The sequence below is a fragment of the Falco naumanni genome, chromosome 10, assembly GCF_017639655.2.
Source record: "Falco naumanni isolate bFalNau1 chromosome 10, bFalNau1.pat, whole genome shotgun sequence".
Taxonomy (NCBI): Eukaryota; Metazoa; Chordata; class Aves; order Falconiformes; family Falconidae; genus Falco; species Falco naumanni.
The window spans coordinates 18,581,755-18,602,873 of NC_054063.1; the positions used below are offsets into that span (position 1 = coordinate 18,581,755).

At 46.8% G+C, this 21,119-nt stretch overlaps 3 protein-coding genes across 5 annotated transcripts; 2 read left to right on the forward strand and 1 right to left on the reverse strand.

Moving 5' to 3' along the window:
- Positions 1–1,299: 1,299 nt before the first annotated feature.
- Positions 1,300–12,372, forward strand: LOC121094455 (proto-oncogene Mas-like). 2 transcript variants are annotated; one of them, XM_040607990.1, is made up of 3 exons: positions 1,300–1,933; positions 5,293–5,361; positions 11,171–12,372. In XM_040607990.1, exons 2-3 carry the CDS (start codon positions 5,314–5,316, stop codon positions 12,062–12,064), a joined length of 942 nt encoding a protein of 313 aa, XP_040463924.1. In that variant the 5' UTR covers positions 1,300–1,933; positions 5,293–5,313; the 3' UTR covers positions 12,065–12,372. The 2 variants fall into 2 exon arrangements, with proteins under 2 accessions (XP_040463924.1, XP_040463923.1); XM_040607989.1 differs by lacking the exon at positions 11,171–12,372 and having other exon boundaries at positions 1,632–1,933; positions 5,293–6,543.
- A 4,640-nt stretch (positions 12,373–17,012) lies between these two features.
- Positions 17,013–18,976, reverse strand: LOC121094451 (mas-related G-protein coupled receptor member D-like). 2 transcript variants are annotated; one of them, XM_040607983.1, is made up of 2 exons: positions 18,604–18,976; positions 17,013–18,396 (listed from the first exon to the last, which is right to left on the reverse strand). In XM_040607983.1, exons 1-2 carry the CDS (start codon positions 18,932–18,934, stop codon positions 17,378–17,380), a joined length of 1,350 nt encoding a protein of 449 aa, XP_040463917.1. In that variant the 5' UTR covers positions 18,935–18,976; the 3' UTR covers positions 17,013–17,377. The 2 variants fall into 2 exon arrangements, with proteins under 2 accessions (XP_040463917.1, XP_040463918.1); XM_040607984.1 differs by lacking the exon at positions 18,604–18,976 and having other exon boundaries at positions 17,013–18,404.
- Positions 18,977–19,219: 243 nt separating this feature from the next.
- LOC121094453 (proto-oncogene Mas-like) lies at positions 19,220–20,277 on the forward strand. Its single transcript, XM_040607987.1, has one exon. The coding sequence runs from the start codon at positions 19,255–19,257 to the stop codon at positions 20,230–20,232; it is 978 nt and encodes a 325-aa protein (XP_040463921.1). The 5' UTR covers positions 19,220–19,254; the 3' UTR covers positions 20,233–20,277.
- Positions 20,278–21,119: the final 842 nt, after the last annotated feature.

Below are 21,119 nucleotides of genomic sequence, written 5' to 3' on the forward strand. Positions count from 1 at the left end.
GTGATCCTTAAAGTCCCTCCCAACCCAACCATTCTATGATTGTATGCAATCTTGCTGTCAAGAAGAGCCTCATCTTCCTTAAAACTTCTGCAGCCAAAGGTGAATCTATGAAATGAAATGCAGTAAAGCAAATGGATATGCCACTGCTCTGAAGTCTACTCTGTATTTTTAGCCTCTGACTTATGGGTGTCAACAAATAGTTTCATTCACTGCCCATTATTTTGTTTTGTACCCATTTCTTGAAATTTAGAATGGCCCAATAACCACCAAGGTAATGTAACCATCTCCCAACACAGAATGCCAGCAATTCCATGCAGTGAGAATGGAAATCCCCAAATTAATGGGGAGGTTAAATACTGCTCTGGGTTAAAACTAGTCCTCTAATTTTAAATACCATCTTACAGGGTAGTCTTGAGCCCTGGCTAGGTTAATAAGGGTTAACAGCAGTCATTATAGGAAACAGAGCATTGGGTAAGAAAGTAAAAACAGTCTGACAATCTTTGGGAAAGGAAGAGGAACAACAACTGACAGAAGAAGCTAAAGATGAACCATTGGATATCTGGCCTGCTAAGCTAATTTGGGCCACACCTTCCAGTTTCTGTACGGGCTGACACACATGGCAGTTTTTTGGCTAGCATCATACTCATCTTCTTTTGTTTCCCTAGCCAAATGGACTAGCAGAAGTAACCTAATGCACAAGCCTAAATCAAGAGTTACTGGTATCTCCTGTTGCAAAATAGTACCCTATGAGGATGTGCTCGCTGCCAGAAAAGGAGAAAGCTGTTTCCTCCATTTTCACTCCACGTACTTTGGATCTGGACACCATGGTGGTGGCAGCTCATGCTCATGGAGGGACTGTGCGTGGTGAGAAGATGAATGAAGTGTTGTGGGTGGGTAGTGAATGCTGGCAAGGGGCTGTCTTGATAAAGACATGAGGTGGTGAAGAGGTGCAAATTTAATAGTGGGCAGGATGGGGATGAGGCACTGTTTGGGGGAAAGTTGTGAAACTGGAAATAGAAGCATGAGGCTGGAGGCTGTCTTGAGGGATTTTGTGAAATCGGAAGTGCCTGAGGTGTGGTGAAGGACTGTGCTGAAAGACAGTATGAAGTGGCAGGTAATACTGTGGGGTGTGAAGTTGCATTGAAAGAGCTCCTGACATCAGAAGTGGGCATTGTGTAATGAAAGCAGCGCAAGCAGTTTGTGCAGTTGGAGCTGCTGAGCTGTGGTAAGGCTATGGAGTTTGGGTGGATCCTCGTCCAGGAAAGATTGTGTGGAGCAATAGCACGGCAACTTGTGTCCAGAGCAGCTGTGGGTCAGAAGAGGACACTCTGTGGTAATGTGTGTGTTTGGCAGGGACAATAGGTCCTTGGGGGATGAAAATTTGTGCTGAGGGAGGTTGTGAAATCGTCAGCAGGCGTTATAGAAGAGGACAGACAATTTCTCAATCTATGTGTCCCAGAGTAGCGGTAAGACATCCCCTTCAAGGACTGTGAAACTAGAGCATCTCAGGGACACAAGCAGGAAACAAAGCATCAGTGCAAGAGGCAAGGAGTAATTTTGTACAAACTGTCCTTGTTTGCTTTCCAATGTGAGACTGGCTGAAGAAGGGAGAAGTAGTAAAAAAACACATTTCCATAGCCGTGACAGTGACAGGTTCCGTACAAAGAGGGAAGGGGGAAGTGGTTCAAATCTAAGTGACCACACACAATAAACTAGATATTTCCCCAAAAGAGTGATTGGCTGGCTGTCAGATGTCACGTTGAAATGACCGTGGCTTTTAAAACAGTGTCTAACTAGCCCAGCACTACAGTATGACACAAGAGTTTTATCTGGACCATATGTCACAGAATACGGGTGACATTTTTACCCGGCGGATCCATACCAGGCGGCTGCTGCAAATCAATCACTGAAATACCAAGGAACCCACAAAAAGGTGAGAAATTCTTGAGTGGTAACTTTGCTATTGCACTCTGTCTAATGCTTTCTGTCATGCTCTTGGAGACATGGTGAAGGGAAGGGAGGAGAAAAGAAAATGCAGGAAAAGAGATCAAACATTTTCTTCTGCTGGTTAGAAATTCACTGTAGGTAAGAAATTGTCTCAATCATTTTCAAGATAAGAAGAGCTTCATTATGGACACCCTTTTCCATGAACAAGGCTATTGAATTGCTCTAAATACACCTCTGTAATATGTCATTATTCAGAGACATAGCATTAGCAGTTTTGACCTTAGAGGATCGCTTAAAATTAGCCAAGAAAATAAAACAGCATGACTTTCTGTCCATAGCCTAATATGTCTTTGTGGTGTCAAGGCTGTTCAGATTGACATCTGCCACAAGAACTACATGCTACTCAGCAGGCAGACCACAGGAAGGATGTTTAATCTCAAGAGAGAAAAAGACCACCTAGACTCAGTCTGCTGCTGTTTGATGCTGCTTTCAATAATTAGTTTCATTAAGGAAGTAGACTCCTGTCTTGAATGTGTCTTGGAGATAACAAGAAAGCAACCTAAAGCAACAGTAAAATATATGGGAACTGTGAATGACTTTTTCAGTATTCTTTTCCATGGTCTACAGAAGTCAGAGAAGGATTTCTTCACTTCCATTACAGTGGAAGGCAAAATTATTGATGTTTTGTCATTTATCCACAGGGCATCCATTACAGCCATATCTGTACCTGACAGCCTTTATGCATATATGATCAGTGACACAGGGCCATGTCATTTAACATTAGGAAATAGGCTTGACAAGCTGAAGTTAGAAAGCTAATCTGTCATTGTGTGAATGCCCAGTGGAGAGAGATGTACTTCTGGAGAGTCAGTTGCCTTCTGGAGATGACTGCAGCAGGGAGATAGAGTAGCCCCTTTCCTAAAATGGGCACCGGGTCAGGAGGCCGAAGTAGACTTAGACAGAGCTTAAGTGACACTTAAATGTTCATGCCCTCTTCAAATCAATTGGAAATTTGCTTCAGGTTACACAGGTAACTTGTAGCAGAGATAGTGTAGCATCGGGTCTTCTAAAGGCTGGGAAACCATTTAACCACTGCGTCTTCCCTCCTCCTCACAGCATGCTTGGTTCATAGAATTAGAAGCTGCTCCAGCTACTTTTTGCTGTGAATCAATGTCTGATAATTTGCTGCCACCCCAAAAGCAAGTAGTGAGGAAGTGGACAAAGTCATAAGGCTGTATCTTTTCAATTTGCTTGCAACAGATGTTCAGGGAAGAGGTAGCCTTGCTAGTGGTGTTGGTCAGGCAGTATACTGCTCTCTCCAGCTACAGAAGGGGAAGGTGAGTTTGAACTTAAGAATGCTCCTGTTGTGAAACTGTGCTACAACAGGGATTCTGTACATTCTGAAGAAGATGATGGTATTTGTTTTCCACAGTCCCTTTTAGTATGTACTAAAATTCTTTCTTTAGAGGACCACTAGGGTCTTAATGTTAGAAGCATTCGAGGTCCCGTAACACCTGAGCGTGAAATCATCCAGCTTCCTAAAAAAGAGTATGGTGCAGTGTCAGAAGTTCCCTGGTTTCAGTCAGCCATAAGGGTTTCACATCCTGCATGCCCTGGTGAAATTAAGGGTGGAATTCGCCTCAGCTAACTTAAGCTGTCCACATACTAATCCTCTTGCTGAAGCTGGCACTCTGCAATGTATCTGCCGTCAGCAAAGGCAGGCAGGTGACTGCACACCTACCTAAGACACGTATTTTAGAATAAAATACATTACCATTGGAGGTGCTCATAACCTTCCCGTAATTCAACCAGCAGCTCTAAAGGCAATGTTAGAGGAGATGTTTGCATTTTTAATGGCAAAAGATAGGTGTAACGGTCGCAGCTGAATTCCCAACCAAGCACTGCTGGCGTAATGTGGCCAGATTGTCTCCATCGCTCCAGGCCATCAGCTGGCCAGGGATATCACCTGCATCGTGCATTTATCTTGCCTCTATCCAAGCAGCACTGAACACAGTGTGCCCAGGGTGCTGAGATGAAACAGTAATGATTCAATCTGTCATATTTTGCATGTTTATAGAAGTCTGCCTTTGTGTATGCTGCAGCATTTTACAAAGAGAGAACAGACTATTCATGCTGGTTAGATCATTCAATCATTCATATCTCCCCAGCTCTCCCCATTTTCACTTGTTCCTCTCCTTTAACTATCTCCTGCTGTCTTTCATGACACTCCTCTACCTTCCCATGTCACAATTAATAACTGGTGGGGAGAGGGGAAAAGAGTCATGCTGTTTGACCTCGTCAGACAAAAATAAAGGTGTGAAATCTATTTTTTTACTCCCCCCCCCCCCCCCCCCCTTAAGATTTGTCATCCAGATCTCAGTATCACAGGCAGAAGAAGCAGAGTGAACTGCCTCAGGGAATGGGGTGAAATAATTATTTGAGTCATAATTCCAGTGTCCTGTGAGGATCAGACGTTTTGTCCCAGATATGGTTCTTCCAGTTTCTCTCTGAGAATGAAGTTACTGAAGGGCTGACTGTGTCAAGCTCAGTTGTTTATTGTCTGTACATAGGGCTCAATAGAACAAGCCAACCACACTAAACTACATCAACATAAAAAACTACCAGCTATTTTGAGTACTCTCTACCATGTTTTCTGGGCATATGCACAGGACAAAACTCGATCAGCTTTCATGCTGAATAACTTCTATGCTGATTGCCCAGCACTTTCACACACTTTTGGCAAGATTCCTTTCACCTAATCCTAGCTATATGAAGCAAAGACAGTTATTGCAGAGTTGTTAATACTGGGTTCTCTTTGTATTCAGAAAAGGGGTACTTTTCAGACATTAATCTAAGCCAGGGGTCCTCAAACTACTGCCCACGGGCCGGATATGGCCCCCAGGGTCCTCAGTCCGGCCCCTGGTATTTACAGAAGCCCCCTGCCCCACCCCCGCCGGGGCTTGGCGGGGGGAAAACAAGCAGCCGCAGATGACTGCCTGCCACTTCATCTGCGCACCGGCCCCCTATTTAAAAAGTTTGAGGACCCCTGATCTAAGCTATAATTGCTTTTTTAAGGTATTTGTTTACCAATACTGACTGCAAAAAGGACCCTCAATAAATGAATTTTTAAAGGGCGAAATAAACTGCGATCTAACTTTTCCTACATGTCGTATAGAGTTTTGCATTAGATACAAGGCCTCAAAGGTCTGTGCTCCAGGATCAGACATGGCAATACCTCTCTAAATCAAGCTTTGGCTACCAAGTACTGGAATTCCAAATACATCACCAGGTCACCATGAGGGAAAGTCACACTGTAGTTACCATCTCTCTCCTCCCTGCTTACAGGTCTGTCTCAAATCACTCATAATGAGTACTTCAGCTCCATCAATCTTCCTTCCAACTGCAGCCAGCCAGGCTCATGGGACTAATCAGAGTGTGACTGTGGGACAGCCATCATACACGGTCCTCAAGTTCATGGAGAGCTTCTGCCTCATCAGCGCTGCCTGCGGCATGGTGGGAAACGGCATGGTCCTATGGTACCTTGGCTTCTGCATCCGGAGAAACCACTTCACTGTCTACATCCTGAACCTGGCCGCCGCCGACTTTGGCTATCTCCTCTGCATCGCCATTGAGACGGTTCAGTACCTGATGCAGTTCAACGTTGGGGTGCAGTTTGGGATATTCCTCTTCCTGGATCTTTTCATGTATGGGACCGGCTTGTATCTCCTGACCACCATCAGCATTGAGAGGTGCCTGTCTGTCCTTTGTCCCATCTGGTGCCGAAGCCACCGCCCAAAGCACTTGTCCGCCATCATCTCCGGCCTGCTCTGGGCTCTCTCCCTGCTGCTGAACACACTCGGGTACATTCTGTGCACCGTTCGCCGCTCTGCCAGGACCTGCCAGCTCCTGCTCATCGCCATCGGATCCCTGGACTTCCTCTTCTGCACACCCCTCATGCTGCTCTTCAGCCTCACCCTCTTCCTCAAAGTCAAGTGCAGCTCCCAGCACTTCCGAACGGGCAGGCTCTTCACCATCATCATGCTCACCATCCTCTTCTTCCTCATTTTTGCTGTGCCTCTGAGCATCCTCATCCTCTTTGACTTCTTGGGCTACAAATTCCTCTACTCCCCAGAGATCGGCTTTGTGCTGTCCTGTGTGAACAGCACTCTCAACCCTGTCATTTACTTCCTTGTGGGGAGCTACAGGGATCGGAGGATCAAGTTCACCCTCAAGCTGGCATTCCAGAGGGCCTTTGAAGATTCAGATGACAAAGACGAACAGGAAACCCGTGACACAATGACTATGTCCTCCTAAAACATCGCTGTGCCTAACACAGTAACACTGGTCTGAAGCTGAAGGCCAATAATTTACAGAATTTAAGAACTCTGAGGTATTGGGCAGGTTTACCTCACCTAACCTTCAGTATCTTCATTGTAGATCTCTACCCTTTAGCTAGTTATTTTATATTGTCTCTGTGGTTGATGAAACACACAGGTGCTTGGACCACAGAATTCATCTGACCTGTATTAGGACTACATTGAAAGTGCCTATTTTTTTTCAGTGGCCATTAAATGATTTCAGTTTGGTAAGGTGAAATGTCTTGGTGTCTGTATTTAATCAAAGAAATCCCACTCAGAATTTGCAGTTCACTCAATAAATCTCTGCCTTTCAGAGCACACTAATATCAAATTCATAAATTCTCAGTCACTTTTTACTCAGATCTCTGAAGATGGGAACCAATCCTCCTCCTGTTGAAATCAACCGCAAAATTCCTGGAAGGAGAGTGTATCTCTCTCTCTCTCAGTTTTAAGTACCTGTATCTCAGCAACACACACAACCTTTTGCGGCTCACAGGCTGCACAATTCTTTGCTTCCTAATATGACCATTTCAAATAGTGCAATAATTCATGCCCTAGAAGTTCCTTTCTTCTATTAACTGGGGAGGTTTCCATGCCATAGAATTGTGATGTAGTAGAACAGGTCTCCAACCCCACCAACTTGCCTTACAACTTTATGCGAGTTACAAGCCCCCTTTTCTCATGTTTCAAAGAAATACAGGGCTGGAGTTGCATATTATTTTAGCTTCTTCCAGCCCAGGACAAATTAACTGCATCTAGCTACAACATGCATTGGATTTTTATTTCTTTCTTTAAGAAGGACAGATAAGAACCTATGGTTTCTAACATCTCTTCTACCAATAGAATTAAAATCAAGGATAGGGAAAAAATAGGAAACAGAAGGAAGATAAATAAATACCACAATTTGCAACAAATTTTTCTCTAGACCCTATCCCTTGAGATGCGAGATGTGATTATTTGAAGTGTTGTACTGACATTTGCTCTTTCAACCTGAATTGACAGAAAAAGGCAACACAGGTCTAATTTTCTTTGAGAAACCTTGCAAATTTCCCCTTCATGCTTTCACCTGCAAATATTTTCCTAAAGGGAAGCTGCATTAATCTATTGTTTATTATCTTTTTTTTCTGTTTATTTGTCTTTTTACTAATTTTGAAAAGCACCTAAAAGCAAAACAATAGTGGTTCACCCTAATGTCTGTAGTTGCTCTTTGCTTCCTGTTTATAGTTCCTGAAAGCTGAAATCTGAGTTCCATTTCTACTCTTCCTTAATTTTTAATGCTATTGTTCTGTAATGTACATATAGTTGATTCAGATTAGGTCTATGTCATCAGTTATTTTTAGTAAATTTTTTTTCTTCTAATTTCTACTGCTGAGGGGAAGAGAGCACCCATTTATCAGAAAACATGTTTAAAATGTTTTCCTTTAAAAATCTGTAATGATTTTATTGTTGGAAGAACCAAAACATTTCCATTATTATTAAAAATACCAAAAGCCTTTTTTTAAGAAGAAAAAAATTTGTATTTAAAAGAATTATTATGCTTAGAAACAGCCATCAACTGATAAAAACATACAGAGTATAAACTGAAAAAAACCTTTCCATCCTGACAGTTTGTCCTTAAACGTACCCATCATGAAGACAGGTGGCACTGAATGTGAACACGTTTTACACGTCACATTAATGTGAACATTTCACATCCAACTCTGGACATTTAAAAGGTGATGCCTGCATACAAACCACTATTGTCCACAACCTCAATCATCCATGGTAAAAGACAAGCATTCTCAGGAATGGCATTGCAAGATATTTGCAGTGTATCTCCTGTGGTCCAAAAGAAGTCAGTGGTAGGAACCACAAGGAGATGGGGATCATTTGCAGGCTTTTCCAGCCTAAACTAACACCAAGATAGTCAGCCCAGCCTGCCAGGGAGAATGCTCTCAGCACCTGAACTACGTTTGTCCTCTGAATTGCTCGTAATCTCTCTGGAAGGATGCCAGGGCACCCAGAAGATCATCAGTCGGGCACGAGAAGGGTACATTCCTCAGGGACCATCAACACCCTGAAAAAAGCCCACATTTCTGCTTCCCTGGGGACAGAAAGGAGACAGGCAGCCCAGGCCATAGGTGTTGGGTGTGCTCCTAAACGTGGTCCACATGCCATCGGCACGTGATGCCTGTGAGGAATGGCGTCACCTGTTCCCTGAGGGCAGGAAACCTAACTCCACTCCTCTGAGGAGTCCCTCAACACCAGAGTCTGAAATAATCTTTATTTTCACATTGATTTCAGCAGAAGGCACACACATTACTGTTGGTATTTCTGCAATGCGGTTAAAGCCTGGAGGAAAGGATGCATATGGGCATGTAGATGCTTCAGAACAGTCCAGTTTTCACCACATGCAGGGGAGTGAAGGATCTGATTTAGTTCCCTTTCCCAAGCCTCTGTCTCCCAGTAATTACCCCTACCCTCCCCTTCAAGCACCTACCCCATTCTCCATTCCAAGAGCTTCTACAACAAGACCACTTGCCTCCCTCACCCCAGCCTACCTCAAACACACCTCAAAGGAGCAGCCTTCCCTTTGCAGCATTCCCCAGCATCAGCTGCCAAATTTCTTCTTTTACACCCTTCATGCAGATGTGGCTTCATGCCACAAGAAGGAAGAGGCAGCAGCTAGTAAGAGAAAGCTACATCCTCTTTGGGAGTGTCTGGATCAACTAACTGGGTGTAGAAAAAGGGGCAAGCACCTCTAGACACCTGTTCTTTGCACTGGTTAGGTATTGCACCAGTTCATAGCCAAGTGGTGTCTTACAATCCAGAGAGCAACTTGGGATCAGGCACAAAGAAGAGTAGAGGAGCTAGAACAGTGCAAACAGCTTTGTCAGACCTTGCTGGTAAGATCCAAGATACATTATAGAAATGCTTCAGGCCCTACAGATTGTGTGCTTAAAAGCTTAACTGTTGGAAAGAGTCACCCATTCCTACCCTGGCCAGAAAAAGACAGCACATCAAAGCAAGTGTCCATAGGCAAGAAGCTGTAGATAAAGGACTTCGCTCCAATCTTAAACTCTGTTTAATTTGAACTAAGAGAGGTGACAAAGTCAGGTAATCGCATCATAAAATTTGGATCAGCTCTGCTCAAAGGCAACTCCTGACTGCAGAGGCAGAAAAAGATCCTTGCTTCTTCACAGCGTGACACCTGAAGACTGAGGGACATTTGTCCCCCTGGAGCCAACACCTGCCCTTTTCAAAACTTGCACAGCCACATTATTAAAACTGCTTTTTTCCTCTGCATTTTATAAGTGGCACACAGCAACTTTCTTTCCTGTCTTCAGTATTTCTGTTAATTGCTATGAAGAAATTGCTGTTTACTACTCTTCTAAAGTCCCTTTCAGCTCAGGCTTTTGAAATACTTTATCTCTCCAGGGTCAGAGGTGAGCAATGAGTCATCAAGGAGCTGTAAGAGCCCTGTGCAGTTTAGAGAGGCTCCACTTACCAGCAGGAGAAAGAAATAGGCACCTTTTTACACATACTGTGAAAGAAAGGCTCAGAAGCGTTCCAGGGCGGAAAGTGAGGGCTGTTCATGTCCAGAAAGAATTGCTGATGTCTAGCACTCAGGGGATGAAGGCCTTATTCTTTAATCCATCTCTCTCACCCAAAGTATGTTGGACAAGCCATTTTTCTTGGGGTCTTGGCAGGATTTGGGATAAGGCGTTGCACAGGAAGTGAATTTTGAAGAGAACATTGGGAAAAAGGATACTGTCCCTCAGACTAGTCCAATCTAACCCAAGTCTGATTTTCCAAGAAAGACAAAACAAAATAGAATACCATTCCTCTGAGCACTTCCCACAATCTCTACTAACCGCTCATTTATACATCCCTAGCATAAAAGCATTTGGCCCCAGCACAAACGCACAAAGAGCCTTTCACAGATGCAAGCAATATCCCAGAGCATTGCTGGCAATGGAATCCCTGGCAGGTAATTTTCTCCCCACCTACTGTAGGAGCAACCAGAGAAGTGGAGCAGAAATGTGAAATTGCCTCACAACATAAAAACCCCAAACCATTCTCATCTGCTGCTGATTTCATCCCATCCTTCCCATCTGCACAGCGAAAACACTCTTTCCTGACAGTATCTACTTCATTACATCACAGAAGAAGACACAAACTGAATCTGCAGTCTGAAACAATTCCCCGTCTTTTCCACAGAAAGTGTCTCCCAGAAGATCCAATGGGATAAATTAGAAACCAAGAAAAAAACACTCTAGAGTGGATGCCAGACCCCAGTTTCCCTGAGAGCTCAACCCAGCTGCACAGGGCAGAAGGTAAGCATTTGAGGACCGGATTCAGAAATGCCTCACCATCCGCATATTTTACAGTGTTCTTTGCCTATGGTGTGATGTTTTCTGGCCCTCTCTCACAGCCACACACACACAGAGTCACTAGGTAGTCATACCCTCCCTATCTCCCTCTGCTGTGCCTGCAAGTAGCAATGTTTTCTTCTGCTTCTTTTTCTTTACTCTGTTGAACGGTCTCATTCCTTCTTCTTCTGCATGGATGCCAAACCTAGGCGATGTCAGCCTCTCCAAATTCCTGCATGATTTTGCCCATCCTCAACATTTTGCATCTTGCTAGCTGTTACCTGCACAGATAGTAACCATGCACGCCCCTTGAGAGCTATCTATCCCAAGCCATAAAGCTGTAAGAATAAAAGCAATATGTCAGTCACTAAATGCCCTCTGGATCTTCTCTGATCCCAAGAGAAACAAGGAAAACAAGAAACAAGAGAGACAGAAAGGAACGTATTTACTTTGGGGTGTTTCATCATGGCTGAGGAGCTTATAACACCCTTTCCCCAAAGCAACACAAGCCAGGCTCATGGGACTAATCAGAGTGTGACTGTGGGACAGCCATCATACACGGTCCTCAAGTTCATGGAGAGCTTCTGCCTCATCAGCGCTGCCTGCGGCATGGTGGGAAATGGCGTGGTCCTATGGTACCTTGGCTTCCGCATCCGGAGAAACCACTTCACTGTCTACATCCTGAACCTGGCCGCCGCCGACTTTGGCTATCTCCTCTGCATCGCCATTGAGACGGTTCAGTACCTGATGCAGTTCAACGTTGGGGTGCAGTTTGGGATATTCCTCTTCCTGGATCTTTTCATGTATGGGACCGGCTTGTATCTCCTGACCACCATCAGCATTGAGAGGTGCCTGTCTGTCCTTTGTCCCATCTGGTGCCGAAGCCACCGCCCAAAACACTTGTCTGCCATCATCTCCGGCCTGCTCTGGGCTCTCTCCCTGCTGCTGAACACACTCGGGTACATTCTGTGCACCGTTCGCCGCTCTGCCAGGACCTGCCAGCTCCTGCTCATCGCCATCGGATCCCTGGACTTCCTCTTCTGCACACCCCTCATGCTGCTCTTCAGCCTCACCCTCTTCCTCAAAGTCAAGTGCAGCTCCCAGCACTTCCGAACGGGCAGGCTCTTCACCATCATCATGCTCACCATCCTCTTCTTCCTCATTTTTGCTGTGCCTCTGAGCATCCTCATCCTCTTTGACTTCTTGGGCTACAAATTCCTCTACTCCCCAGAGATCGGCTTTGTGCTGTCCTGTGTGAACAGCACTCTCAACCCTGTCATTTACTTCCTTGTGGGGAGCTACAGGGATCGGAGGATCAAGTTCACCCTCAAGCTGGCATTCCAGAGGGCCTTTGAAGATTCAGATGACAAACAGGAAACCCATGACACAATAGCTATGGCCTCTTAAATGTCTCCGTTTTTTTGCCCAATCACCTTTTTGGATGGAGAAAGAAGGAAAAAGAGAGGAAGAACATAAAGATTCCTTTGGGCCCTAGATCCCGGGGGTGGAGGAAAAAGTGAATATATAGGTCTATTTTTGGTCTATACCAAGCCACATTGCTGGCCCCTTTTGTTAAGCCAAAATATAAATGCACTTCCATTTATTTGGGCTCCTCCACAGTAAAGCGTGAGAACTGTCTTTGTGGCTAGCTTACTTTGCTTACTGTAACTCTCTTTGGTGCCAAGTTTAATAAAATTTTTGCTCTCAGCTGTCAATCTAAAGCTGACATTTTAGTTCCTTTTACATCAGCTTTCTCACTTTTAAAGCCATTGCATTGCTCACATAGTGTCAAAAATTCCTTCTCAAAAACATTTTCAAAACAAATTATTTTTGGCAATAAAGCATAAAAGTGATCTCCCTCCACCCCTCAACTTTTATTCTTTTTTAAAAAAAAGATATTGAAATCAATTGTTCAAAAAGAAACATGGAAGCAGGCATGCCCACAGTGTGTTGGAGACCAGGAGAGCTATGTGGGAGCTGTGCTCCCCTCCGGATGTTCTCCTCTCCAGATGTCTGCCTGGATACTGTCCCTAGGGGCTCATCAGAAGGAGCTTGCCAAAACCACCCTGGCCACAAACTAAAACCCTTCTCTTAAAGAAAAGGAGTGACACAGAGGCATGACATAGATTTTTGTGGAGGGAAAAAAATGAATGAAGGGATGAGTTTCTGGAGGAGATGGTGGTGCAGAAGAGCTTCAGAAACAGCTGAGGAAGGCACACACTGTACAGTCCTGTGCAGTAGAGAAGTCTCCATAAGGTTTAGCAGCAAAAGGTGTTACCTGGCTGCAGGTGCAGACTAGACTTTTCAGACCCTCTCTCCTAACATCTGCTTCAAATCCCTGTAGGTGTCCTGTGAAGCCCTGGCCAAAAGAAATCTAGAATATCTTTTGTGGAATCACAGGGGAAGCACAAGGTGTTGGAGAGCACAGGCAGGATTAGTGCTGGCCAAGGACATTCTCTTTCTGAATGTACCTTTATGGCACTTATCCTCATTTTTACGCCTTTCATGCACCTTCAAAACTCACTCGCATAGCAACAAAGGGGCCTTTTCTTGGTTCTTCACACACAGCTCAGGCAACTCAGGGTGCTCCTCTCAAATAGTGTGACACATCCCTGCAGTAAAGCTGACTGGTCACAGAAATTCGAGTAGAGTTAATTCAAGGAATTAAGCCAAGGAAAGAGCTGGGCCAAGGCTGTTGCACAGGCTCTTGGACACTCTACATGGCATCTGCCATGTCAAACTTAATCCTTAATAAGCCGTTCTCCTTGCTTTTTCCTTAAGAGAACAGATGTCATCTGAGACTAGAACTAAAATGCCAATACTATTTAAGATGTCAAAATTACCCCAAACTTCAAAGTACAGATACTATTATTCTGCTTTTTTACTCATTTTAATAAAAGTGCAGCTACATCTCCCCTGGCAGTGAACCGGACAGGAATTTGGAAGGTTTAGAAAACAAGGCAGAAAATTTTAGGGCATCCAAACAGAAAACATACCTTTGTCAAGGAGATGAGCTAAGGACAGAAGTGAAGCAGTCATGGTAGTGAGAGGTGATTTTTTGTTATATTAAACTAACTAAACTTAGCAAACTTTAGGTTAAATATATTCTGAGACCAGTTTCTCTGAGCTCAACCTGATGACACTACTCAATGAGGTGACTCCTCCACCGACTCTGCAGGAGCTGTCTCCTACCTTCAACCTTTGTTTTACTCTTCAGAGGCTCTCCATAGCACAACAAACCCCTTCAACCTCTTGGGTTATTCCTTACAGGGTAGTAGATTTAAAAAAACGATGCTGCTCTTTGCAGAAAGAAAACCTCTGCATGCAATGTGGTGATCAGCTAAACATCTAATGGGCTTGATATATGCCCTGAGGAGAACATCAGGCAGGAAGGTAGTGATAAGAATGTAGATCTCTCTTAGCTGATACAGCTCTGTGTATGCTTTAGATCCTAATGAGGGGAAGAGGGAGAAAAATCTGGAGCAAAAATGAACAAATCAGAAAATCTGATGTGAAGACAGACTTACATGTATCTTCATTGTCAAAACATATTGCTCCACACAATATTAGACAGCATGGACTTGGGTGGGTGGACTCAACACTGGACCAAAGAGAGGAATTGTTGATGCCAAAATGCCAGTTCCCCTCAGGGCTGATGGGTGACTGCTGTTGCACGTGACTTTGTACCACTGCTGATTTCACAGTTTTGAAGCAAGAGGAGAAGCAGCTGATTGCACGAACCAGCAAGAGGAAGCAGATGGGCAGAGGTGCAAACCAGCACCAACAAGGTGGTGGTGGTGGCGGTGGAGCTGAAAATGTCAACCTGTCAAAGATGACAAAGCCAAAAGGAATGAGAGGATGGAAAGCAGCCCAAACATTAAAACGGCACCGGTACCTAAGAGCAGAGACACAGCCTAAGTGAGTTCTTGGCCATGAACAGGGAGGGAACACACAGGGTTCTGGCTGACCCTAAGTAAAGGGGCTGGGGGGGGGGGGGGGGGGGGGGGGGGGGGGGCGCGGGGGCGGGTTGAAGAGAGGGGGAGAACAGAGGAGTGAAAGAATTAACAACAATACATTAATTACAATGTGTGAAATTCAGCTGAAGACCCTGGCTGCCCTTCCTTCCAGATTGGTACCTCAGAATTTCTCGAATTCAGTGTCTGGCCTCCTCCAGCCTCTCCTGACAGAGGTTCCAGGCGGTGGCAGTGGTACTGGAGGTGGCACTGGAGGTGGCAGGCGCCGTGCATGTCCCTCAGGTGGGGACCAGAGCGAGGACACCCAAAGTCGGCCGAGTACAATGATTTACGTGTGTGTGTGTGTGTGCTGGGTGTCAGTGGCAAGCTGCTAGTGGTGTGGGCTGCAGGGTCTTCTCTGAGGGAGCTGAGGGGCCGCCCTGTGCTGGGCACAGCCGGCTCTGGCCGGTTCCAGCCAGTTCAGCCTGTTCCAGCTGGCTCCGCAGGGGCTGCAGCTGAGCCCTTCAGGGGAGGCTGTGGAGCTGCTGTGGAAACGTGTTTGAAAATGGGCAGAAAACACCAGAGAGGCAGAGGAGAAGGGGAAAAGAGTGAGGAACAGTGAGGAGAACAGTGGGGGCAGGGAAGGGGGCACGGGTGCTGCTCTGTAGCTGGGGTGTTGCATTTCTCCATCAACTTTAAAGAGAATTGAGGACTGTTGTGTTCTGACAGTCTGCCATAATACATCAATCACAGAGTCACAGCACGGTCAGGGCTGGAAGGGACCCCTGGGGGTCACCCAGCCCACCCCCCTGCTGAAGCAGCTCCCCTAGAGCAGGCTGCACAGAGCCGCGTCCAGGCGGGTTCCAATGTCTCCAGAGAAGGAGACCCCTCGGCCTCTCTGGGCAGCCTGGCCCAGGGCTCTGCCACCCCCGAGGCAGAGAAGTTCCTCCTCACATGCAGATGGAAGTTGCCGTGTTGCCGTTGGTGCCCGTTGCCCCTTGGCCCGTCGCTGGGCACCGCTGAAAAGAGCCTGGCCCCGTCCTGCTGGCACTCGCCCTTAAGGTGTCTGTAGGCACTGATCAGAGCCCCTCGGTCTTCTCTCCTCCGGGCTGAGCAGCCCCAGCTCTCCAGCCTTTCCTCATCAGGGAGATGCTCCATCCCCTCATCATCCCCACAGCCTCCGCCGGCCCCTCCCCAGTAGCTCCCTGTCTCTCTGGAACTGGGAGCCCAGAAATCCCTGTACCTCAAACCTCTGTCGGAGGAAAAGTCTCATTACAAAGCTTTCCTCACTGGCGTTTCCCCATTTGTCCCCTTTCTCTCCCATCCTGTAAGAAGCAAAAGGAAGTAAGAACCTTCCTACACTCAGGTCTGTATTTTCTGGCAATGTCTGCCCTTACCCAGGTACCAGCTTGGAGCTGCCGCATCCCAATGTGTGTGTGGAAAACAGGGAGTGAGAGCGTGGCCAAGGGGGCTTCTGGTTACACAGAAATGGAATGGGTGGGAACCAGATATATAAAAACAACAAGCGAAGATGTTATTAGTATTAATAAAAGAACCCCAAAATCATTCCTGTCAGTGCCTGGGCCTGAACCAGGTACTGTGGGGAGTCTGACGGGAGGTCAAGGCACATTGACTCCACAACCCTAGTGGCTTTTCACTGGGAATTTTCCCCGCAACTTCTGTGTGACTGTTTTCTGATTTACAACCAGTCGCTTGGAAGTCTAGTATTTCCCAGCAGCATCCTGGGTGGAATCTGTCCCCTCTGGATCTCGAGGGACCTTTCACAAAAAGGCTGTCTGTACATCACCTTAGACTGAAGGAGGAATAAGCTCATGAAATCCAGTTTCTTCTAAACACAAATCGAGTTTTAGGGCACTCAGCTATGCTCATGACTTCTAATCTTCTCTGAGCAGAGGAAATGACTAATGGAAAGAAACTTTGGAAGATAAGAAGTATAGAAATCATCCTGTTTTGCTGACAGATACTCCTGTTTTATATAGATTGTTTCTGTCCTGAATATTAGCACCTAATTAATTGTTTTGGTTTTATTGTTTTCTGTTCTTAATTGATGGATCTCAGGGGACATTCGGCAGTATGACTTTCTCCGTCTTAAGACACATCTGGTTACATCAGCCCTTCCTTAGGATGTGTTTCCATCATAGCTGTGCTTTGCATTAGAGCAGCAACATCACCCATCATATGGGAAGTTCCTGATAAGAAGGAGGGATCTGAGAAAAGCCAGGAATACTCATTGCACAATGTGTGGTAACGAAAATAATACTTGAATTGCTGTCAAAGACAGCACTGAGTATAAGGCAAATCATAATAAAAATAAACAAAGGGGGAAATGAAGACAGAAAATGGGGACTGGATCAGATAAATAATTTATTTAAGACACAGGAAGAAGCTTCAAGTCAGTGTGTGCTGAAAGAGGACAGAAAAGCCAAGTTTATTTTAGAACAGCTAATTCCAGCTGTTAGCCTGAAATTTCACAGCTGTGCTGGCAGGTGAATAAGACTTTCCCCAGTGATTCCAGTGGGAGCAGGACCAGCCCCTGTGTGACTCACCCAACTGCAAATCCTTTGTCATGCACAGAGACGGAGCCCTGCTGAGCAGTGCTGCGCTGGGGCTGTGCTACATGCCCCCCGCGAAGAAGAGCTGCAGCATTGATCCCATTGCAGCAGGCAGGCACCAAGTGCATGGGGATCTCCATCCCCCAGGCTGCCTGCAAGGCTCCACATCTCCAGGTCTCCTCACCAGCGGTGCCTCACATAGTGGTCTCCACCATAGTGTCCTCAGGCATGTGGGTCTCCTCCTCAAACACCTGGCGAAAGGCAGCTTTCATGGAGCCTTGGAACCAGCACTGCCGGCAGCTCCCCACCAGAAAGTAAATGACTGGATTGATGCTACAGTTTAGCAATGCCAGCAGAGAAGATGTATCGTCAGGAAATAATACATGCGAACTTGGAAGATAGAGGAAAAACTCTGCACTGAAAGGAATACCAAAGGCAAAGAAGACAATCACACCTAGCAGAACAGTGACATAGAGTTTCCCTGAATGTCGTCTCTGTGAACCACATCGTGGTTTGATGAACACGGACAGGTTGAAAATCAGCATTGCTAAAGACAAAAGCATGAAAATTGCCATGGCTATACCTGCAAATACTGTCTCGTAGCTTTCAGAAAAGTTAAAGCTAAGATACATTGAGAAAACAAAAAATCCAGTGATAGCCCAGAGCACCCCACTTACAACACCTGACAAGTGCTCTGGGTGGTGGTAGCGGTACCAGGTTGGGAAGAAGACTGAGATACACCGCTCCACGCTGATTGCTGTCAGGAGACCCAGGCTACTAAGGTCAAAGAATTGGCACAGAAATTCAACTACAAATACAAAATCTCTGTACAAAGAAATAAAATTATACAAATAAGAACAGTTTTCTGTTAAGCTCAAAATTGCCAACATGAGCAGAAAAAAGAGGAGATGCAAAGAGAAGTCAGCAACAGCTAGATTTAGGATGTAGACAATGAAAGGGCCCTGCTTCATGTGGAAGCCCAGGAACCACATGACTATCCCATTCCCCACAAGTCCGCAGAGAGAAATCCCCATACAGACACCTGCAAAGACCAGCAGTCCGTAAGGTAGTCTTGAGCATTCGTATTCGATACTTTCTCCGTAGTCCACATATCTAGAAGTCGTGTAGCTCAGAGAGAGGTCTGTTGTGACTTTCTCCTCCATGGCAAATGACCCTGCTCCAGGTAAACGCCTTTTCCCTCTCTCTCTGCCTCCTAGGGGACATGAGGAATCACAAGGAAATAAGGGGAATCAGCATTCCCACCGCTCACCATCTTTCCCCACAACACCAGACCTCATGCCAGCCCCAGGCTGCGCCAGGAAAGACCCTGCCCCTGCCATACCCAGGACAGGCTCCCATCCCTCCAGCTCTGTTCCTGGCCAGGAGGCATCTCCCCCTTTTCCCTTCCACAGCCTCCTACCTCCTGGTGCTCCTGGGAACAGTGCTGCTGCTGGAGCCCGAGCACACGGGGCCTCCAAGCTCACCAGGAGGAAGGGGCTGGTATGCCAGATACACACAGCAAAAGCCAGAAGCCCCTCACATGGTGGGACAAAGCAGGAGGACCACAGGAGAGGAAGGGTGTGACGTGGCCAGCTCCTGCTGACAAGATCACTGTTTGTGTGACATGTGAGGGGAAGCTGAATGTGATGAGATTGTGAGGGGAGTCTCCAGACCACGGGACGTGATCTCTGGGCAAAGGTCTGCTCCTCAGGCACGAGGCCCAAGCAGAGTGAGGTGGCCACAGCAACCATCACCAGACCCTTCCTCCTGGTGAGCTTGGAGGCCCCGTGTGCTCGGGCTCCACCAGCAGCACTGTTACCACGAGCACCAGGAGGTAGGAGGCTGTGGAAGGGAAAAAGGGGAGATGCCTCCTGGGTACGTACCATGCCTGGGTATGGCAGGGGCAGGGTTTTTCCTGACACAGCCTGGGGCTGGCATGAGGTCTGGTGTTGTGGGGAAAGATGATGAGTGGTGGGAATGCTGATGTCTCTCATCTTCTTGCGATTCCTCATGTCCTCTAGGAGGTAGAGGGAGAGGGAAAAGGCGTTCACCTGGAGCAGGGTCATTTGCCATGGAGCAGACCGTCACAACAGACCTCTCTCTGAGCTACATGACTTCTAGATATGAAGAATCTCAGGCATTTAATCAGTCTCAGTGCACACCAGGAGATAGCAGGTTATTGATAATCTCAGGTGTCTGTATTGGCATTTGCATGTGTGGACTTATGGGGAATGTGGTTGTTGTGTGGTTCCTGGGCTTCCACATGAAGAAGAGCCCTTTCACTGTCTATGTCCTGAACCTGGCCATTGCTGACTTTTCTCTGCTCCTACTCCTTGTTGTTAAACTTATATTTCACTTGGTTACAACAGTCTATTGTATTTTCTCATTTCACCATGATTTGACTGATTATATCCTGATGGATCTGTTTCTGTTTTGGTATTTTGCCAGCATGTATCTCCTGACAGCAATGAGCATAGAGAGGTGCCTGTCTGTTTTGTTCCCACTCTGGTACCGGTGCCGCCGCCCAAAGCACTTGTCAGGCATCATGTGTGGGGTGCTCTGGGCTCTTGCTGGACTTTTTGTTTCTTTGGTTTTCGTTAGTTGTTATGTGTCTCTGAGTATAAACTGTACACAACTATTGCGAAGTATAAGCATTGTGAATTTTCTCATTTTCTCTTTATTCCCATTCCTTTCCAACCTGTCCCTGTTCATCAAACTCCAGTGTGGCTCACAGAGACAACACCCAGGGAAACTCTATGTTGCTGTCCTGCTCAGTGTGATCTTCTTGTTTATCTTCGGGTTTCCTTTCAGTGTGGTGATTTTCCTTGATCCTTTGTATTCAAACCTGTTTTACCTTCATATTTCTTACCTGCTGGCATCACTGAACAGCAGCATCAATCCAGCCGTTTACTTCCTGGTGGGGAGCTGCCGGCAGCGCCGTTTCCAGGGCTCTGCAAAGGTTGCCCTCCGTCGCGTGTTTGAAGTGAAAACGATGAGTGAGGAAGGGAGCCACATGCCTGAGGACACTATGATGGAGACCACTCTGTAAGGCCTGGAGATGCAGCACCTTGCAGACAGCCTGGACGATGGAGGCATGGGGACATGTAGCACAGCCCCACCGCAGCATGCTCAGCGGGGCTCCGTCACTGTGCATGGGCTGTATTCCCCATTGCAATGATCCTCATTGCCCTGGCCCCAGCAAATAAACTCTACTCCTTTGGCTCAGCAGATGAGTTTTGTGGGGATTGGGGTATCTCTTGCCTGGGGAAAGTCTGATGTATTGGGCCCTGGGGGAGCTCTGGCCATCTCTGTTGTCCAAGCGAGGCAGTGCTCTGCAAAAGGGATTGCAAAAATGGGCAATCCAAGGGGATCACAGGGGTACCTCACCAGCATGACCACACTCATGCTGGAGTAAAAGGCTGAGTGAAGCAGAGGCAGTTGCTGCCGTGGGAAGCAGCAGTGCAGCTCACCCACAGGGTAGGGCAGCCCCCTCCCCACCCTGGTTCCCTTGGCATGGAGACACCGCGGTGGCAGAGCTGGCCATGCCACCACCTCTGCTGCTGCCCTGCTGAGGAGTGGAGGGTGAGGACTCCTGGGAGAGTAACTTGCTCCTGGAAGCTGAGTGGGGTACCCTCATGAAGAGGGACTAGCTGGGAACCCACCCTCACCAGAATCCCCTTCCCAGCCTAGCTGAACCCCTCTGCCTTCTCCGGGGCTGTGTGGACTCTCCCGAGCAGGAGCTGGAGCCCCAGGCTCTGCTGCTCACCCACACCCCGGGCTCGGAGGGCTGCAGGGGCACATCCAGCACGGGGCTGGTGGTGATTTCACAAATATCTGCGGGTCTGATGCCTCTAGATGGCAGGAGAGGGGTGAGGATCGCGCGGAGCATCCTTCATCTTTTTTAAGAGCCGGTCAGCAGAGCCGGCCCTTGCGCTT

Bases quoted from the DNA above. Each gene is read 5' to 3' on its own strand.
- LOC121094455 (XM_040607989.1), top strand. From the start codon at position 5,314: ATGAGTACTTCAGCTCCATCAATCTTCCTTCCAACTGCAGCCAGCCAG.
- LOC121094451 (XM_040607983.1), bottom strand. From the start codon at position 18,934: ATGGTTGCTGTGGCCACCTCACTCTGCTTGGGCCTCGTGCCTGAGGAG. The intron at 18,397-18,603 runs GTAGGAGGCTGT...CATGTCCCCTAG, and splicing joins GTTCCCAGGAGCACCAGGAG to GAGGCAGAGAGAGAGGGAAA.
- LOC121094453 (XM_040607987.1), top strand. From the start codon at position 19,255: ATGGAGCAGACCGTCACAACAGACCTCTCTCTGAGCTACATGACTTCT.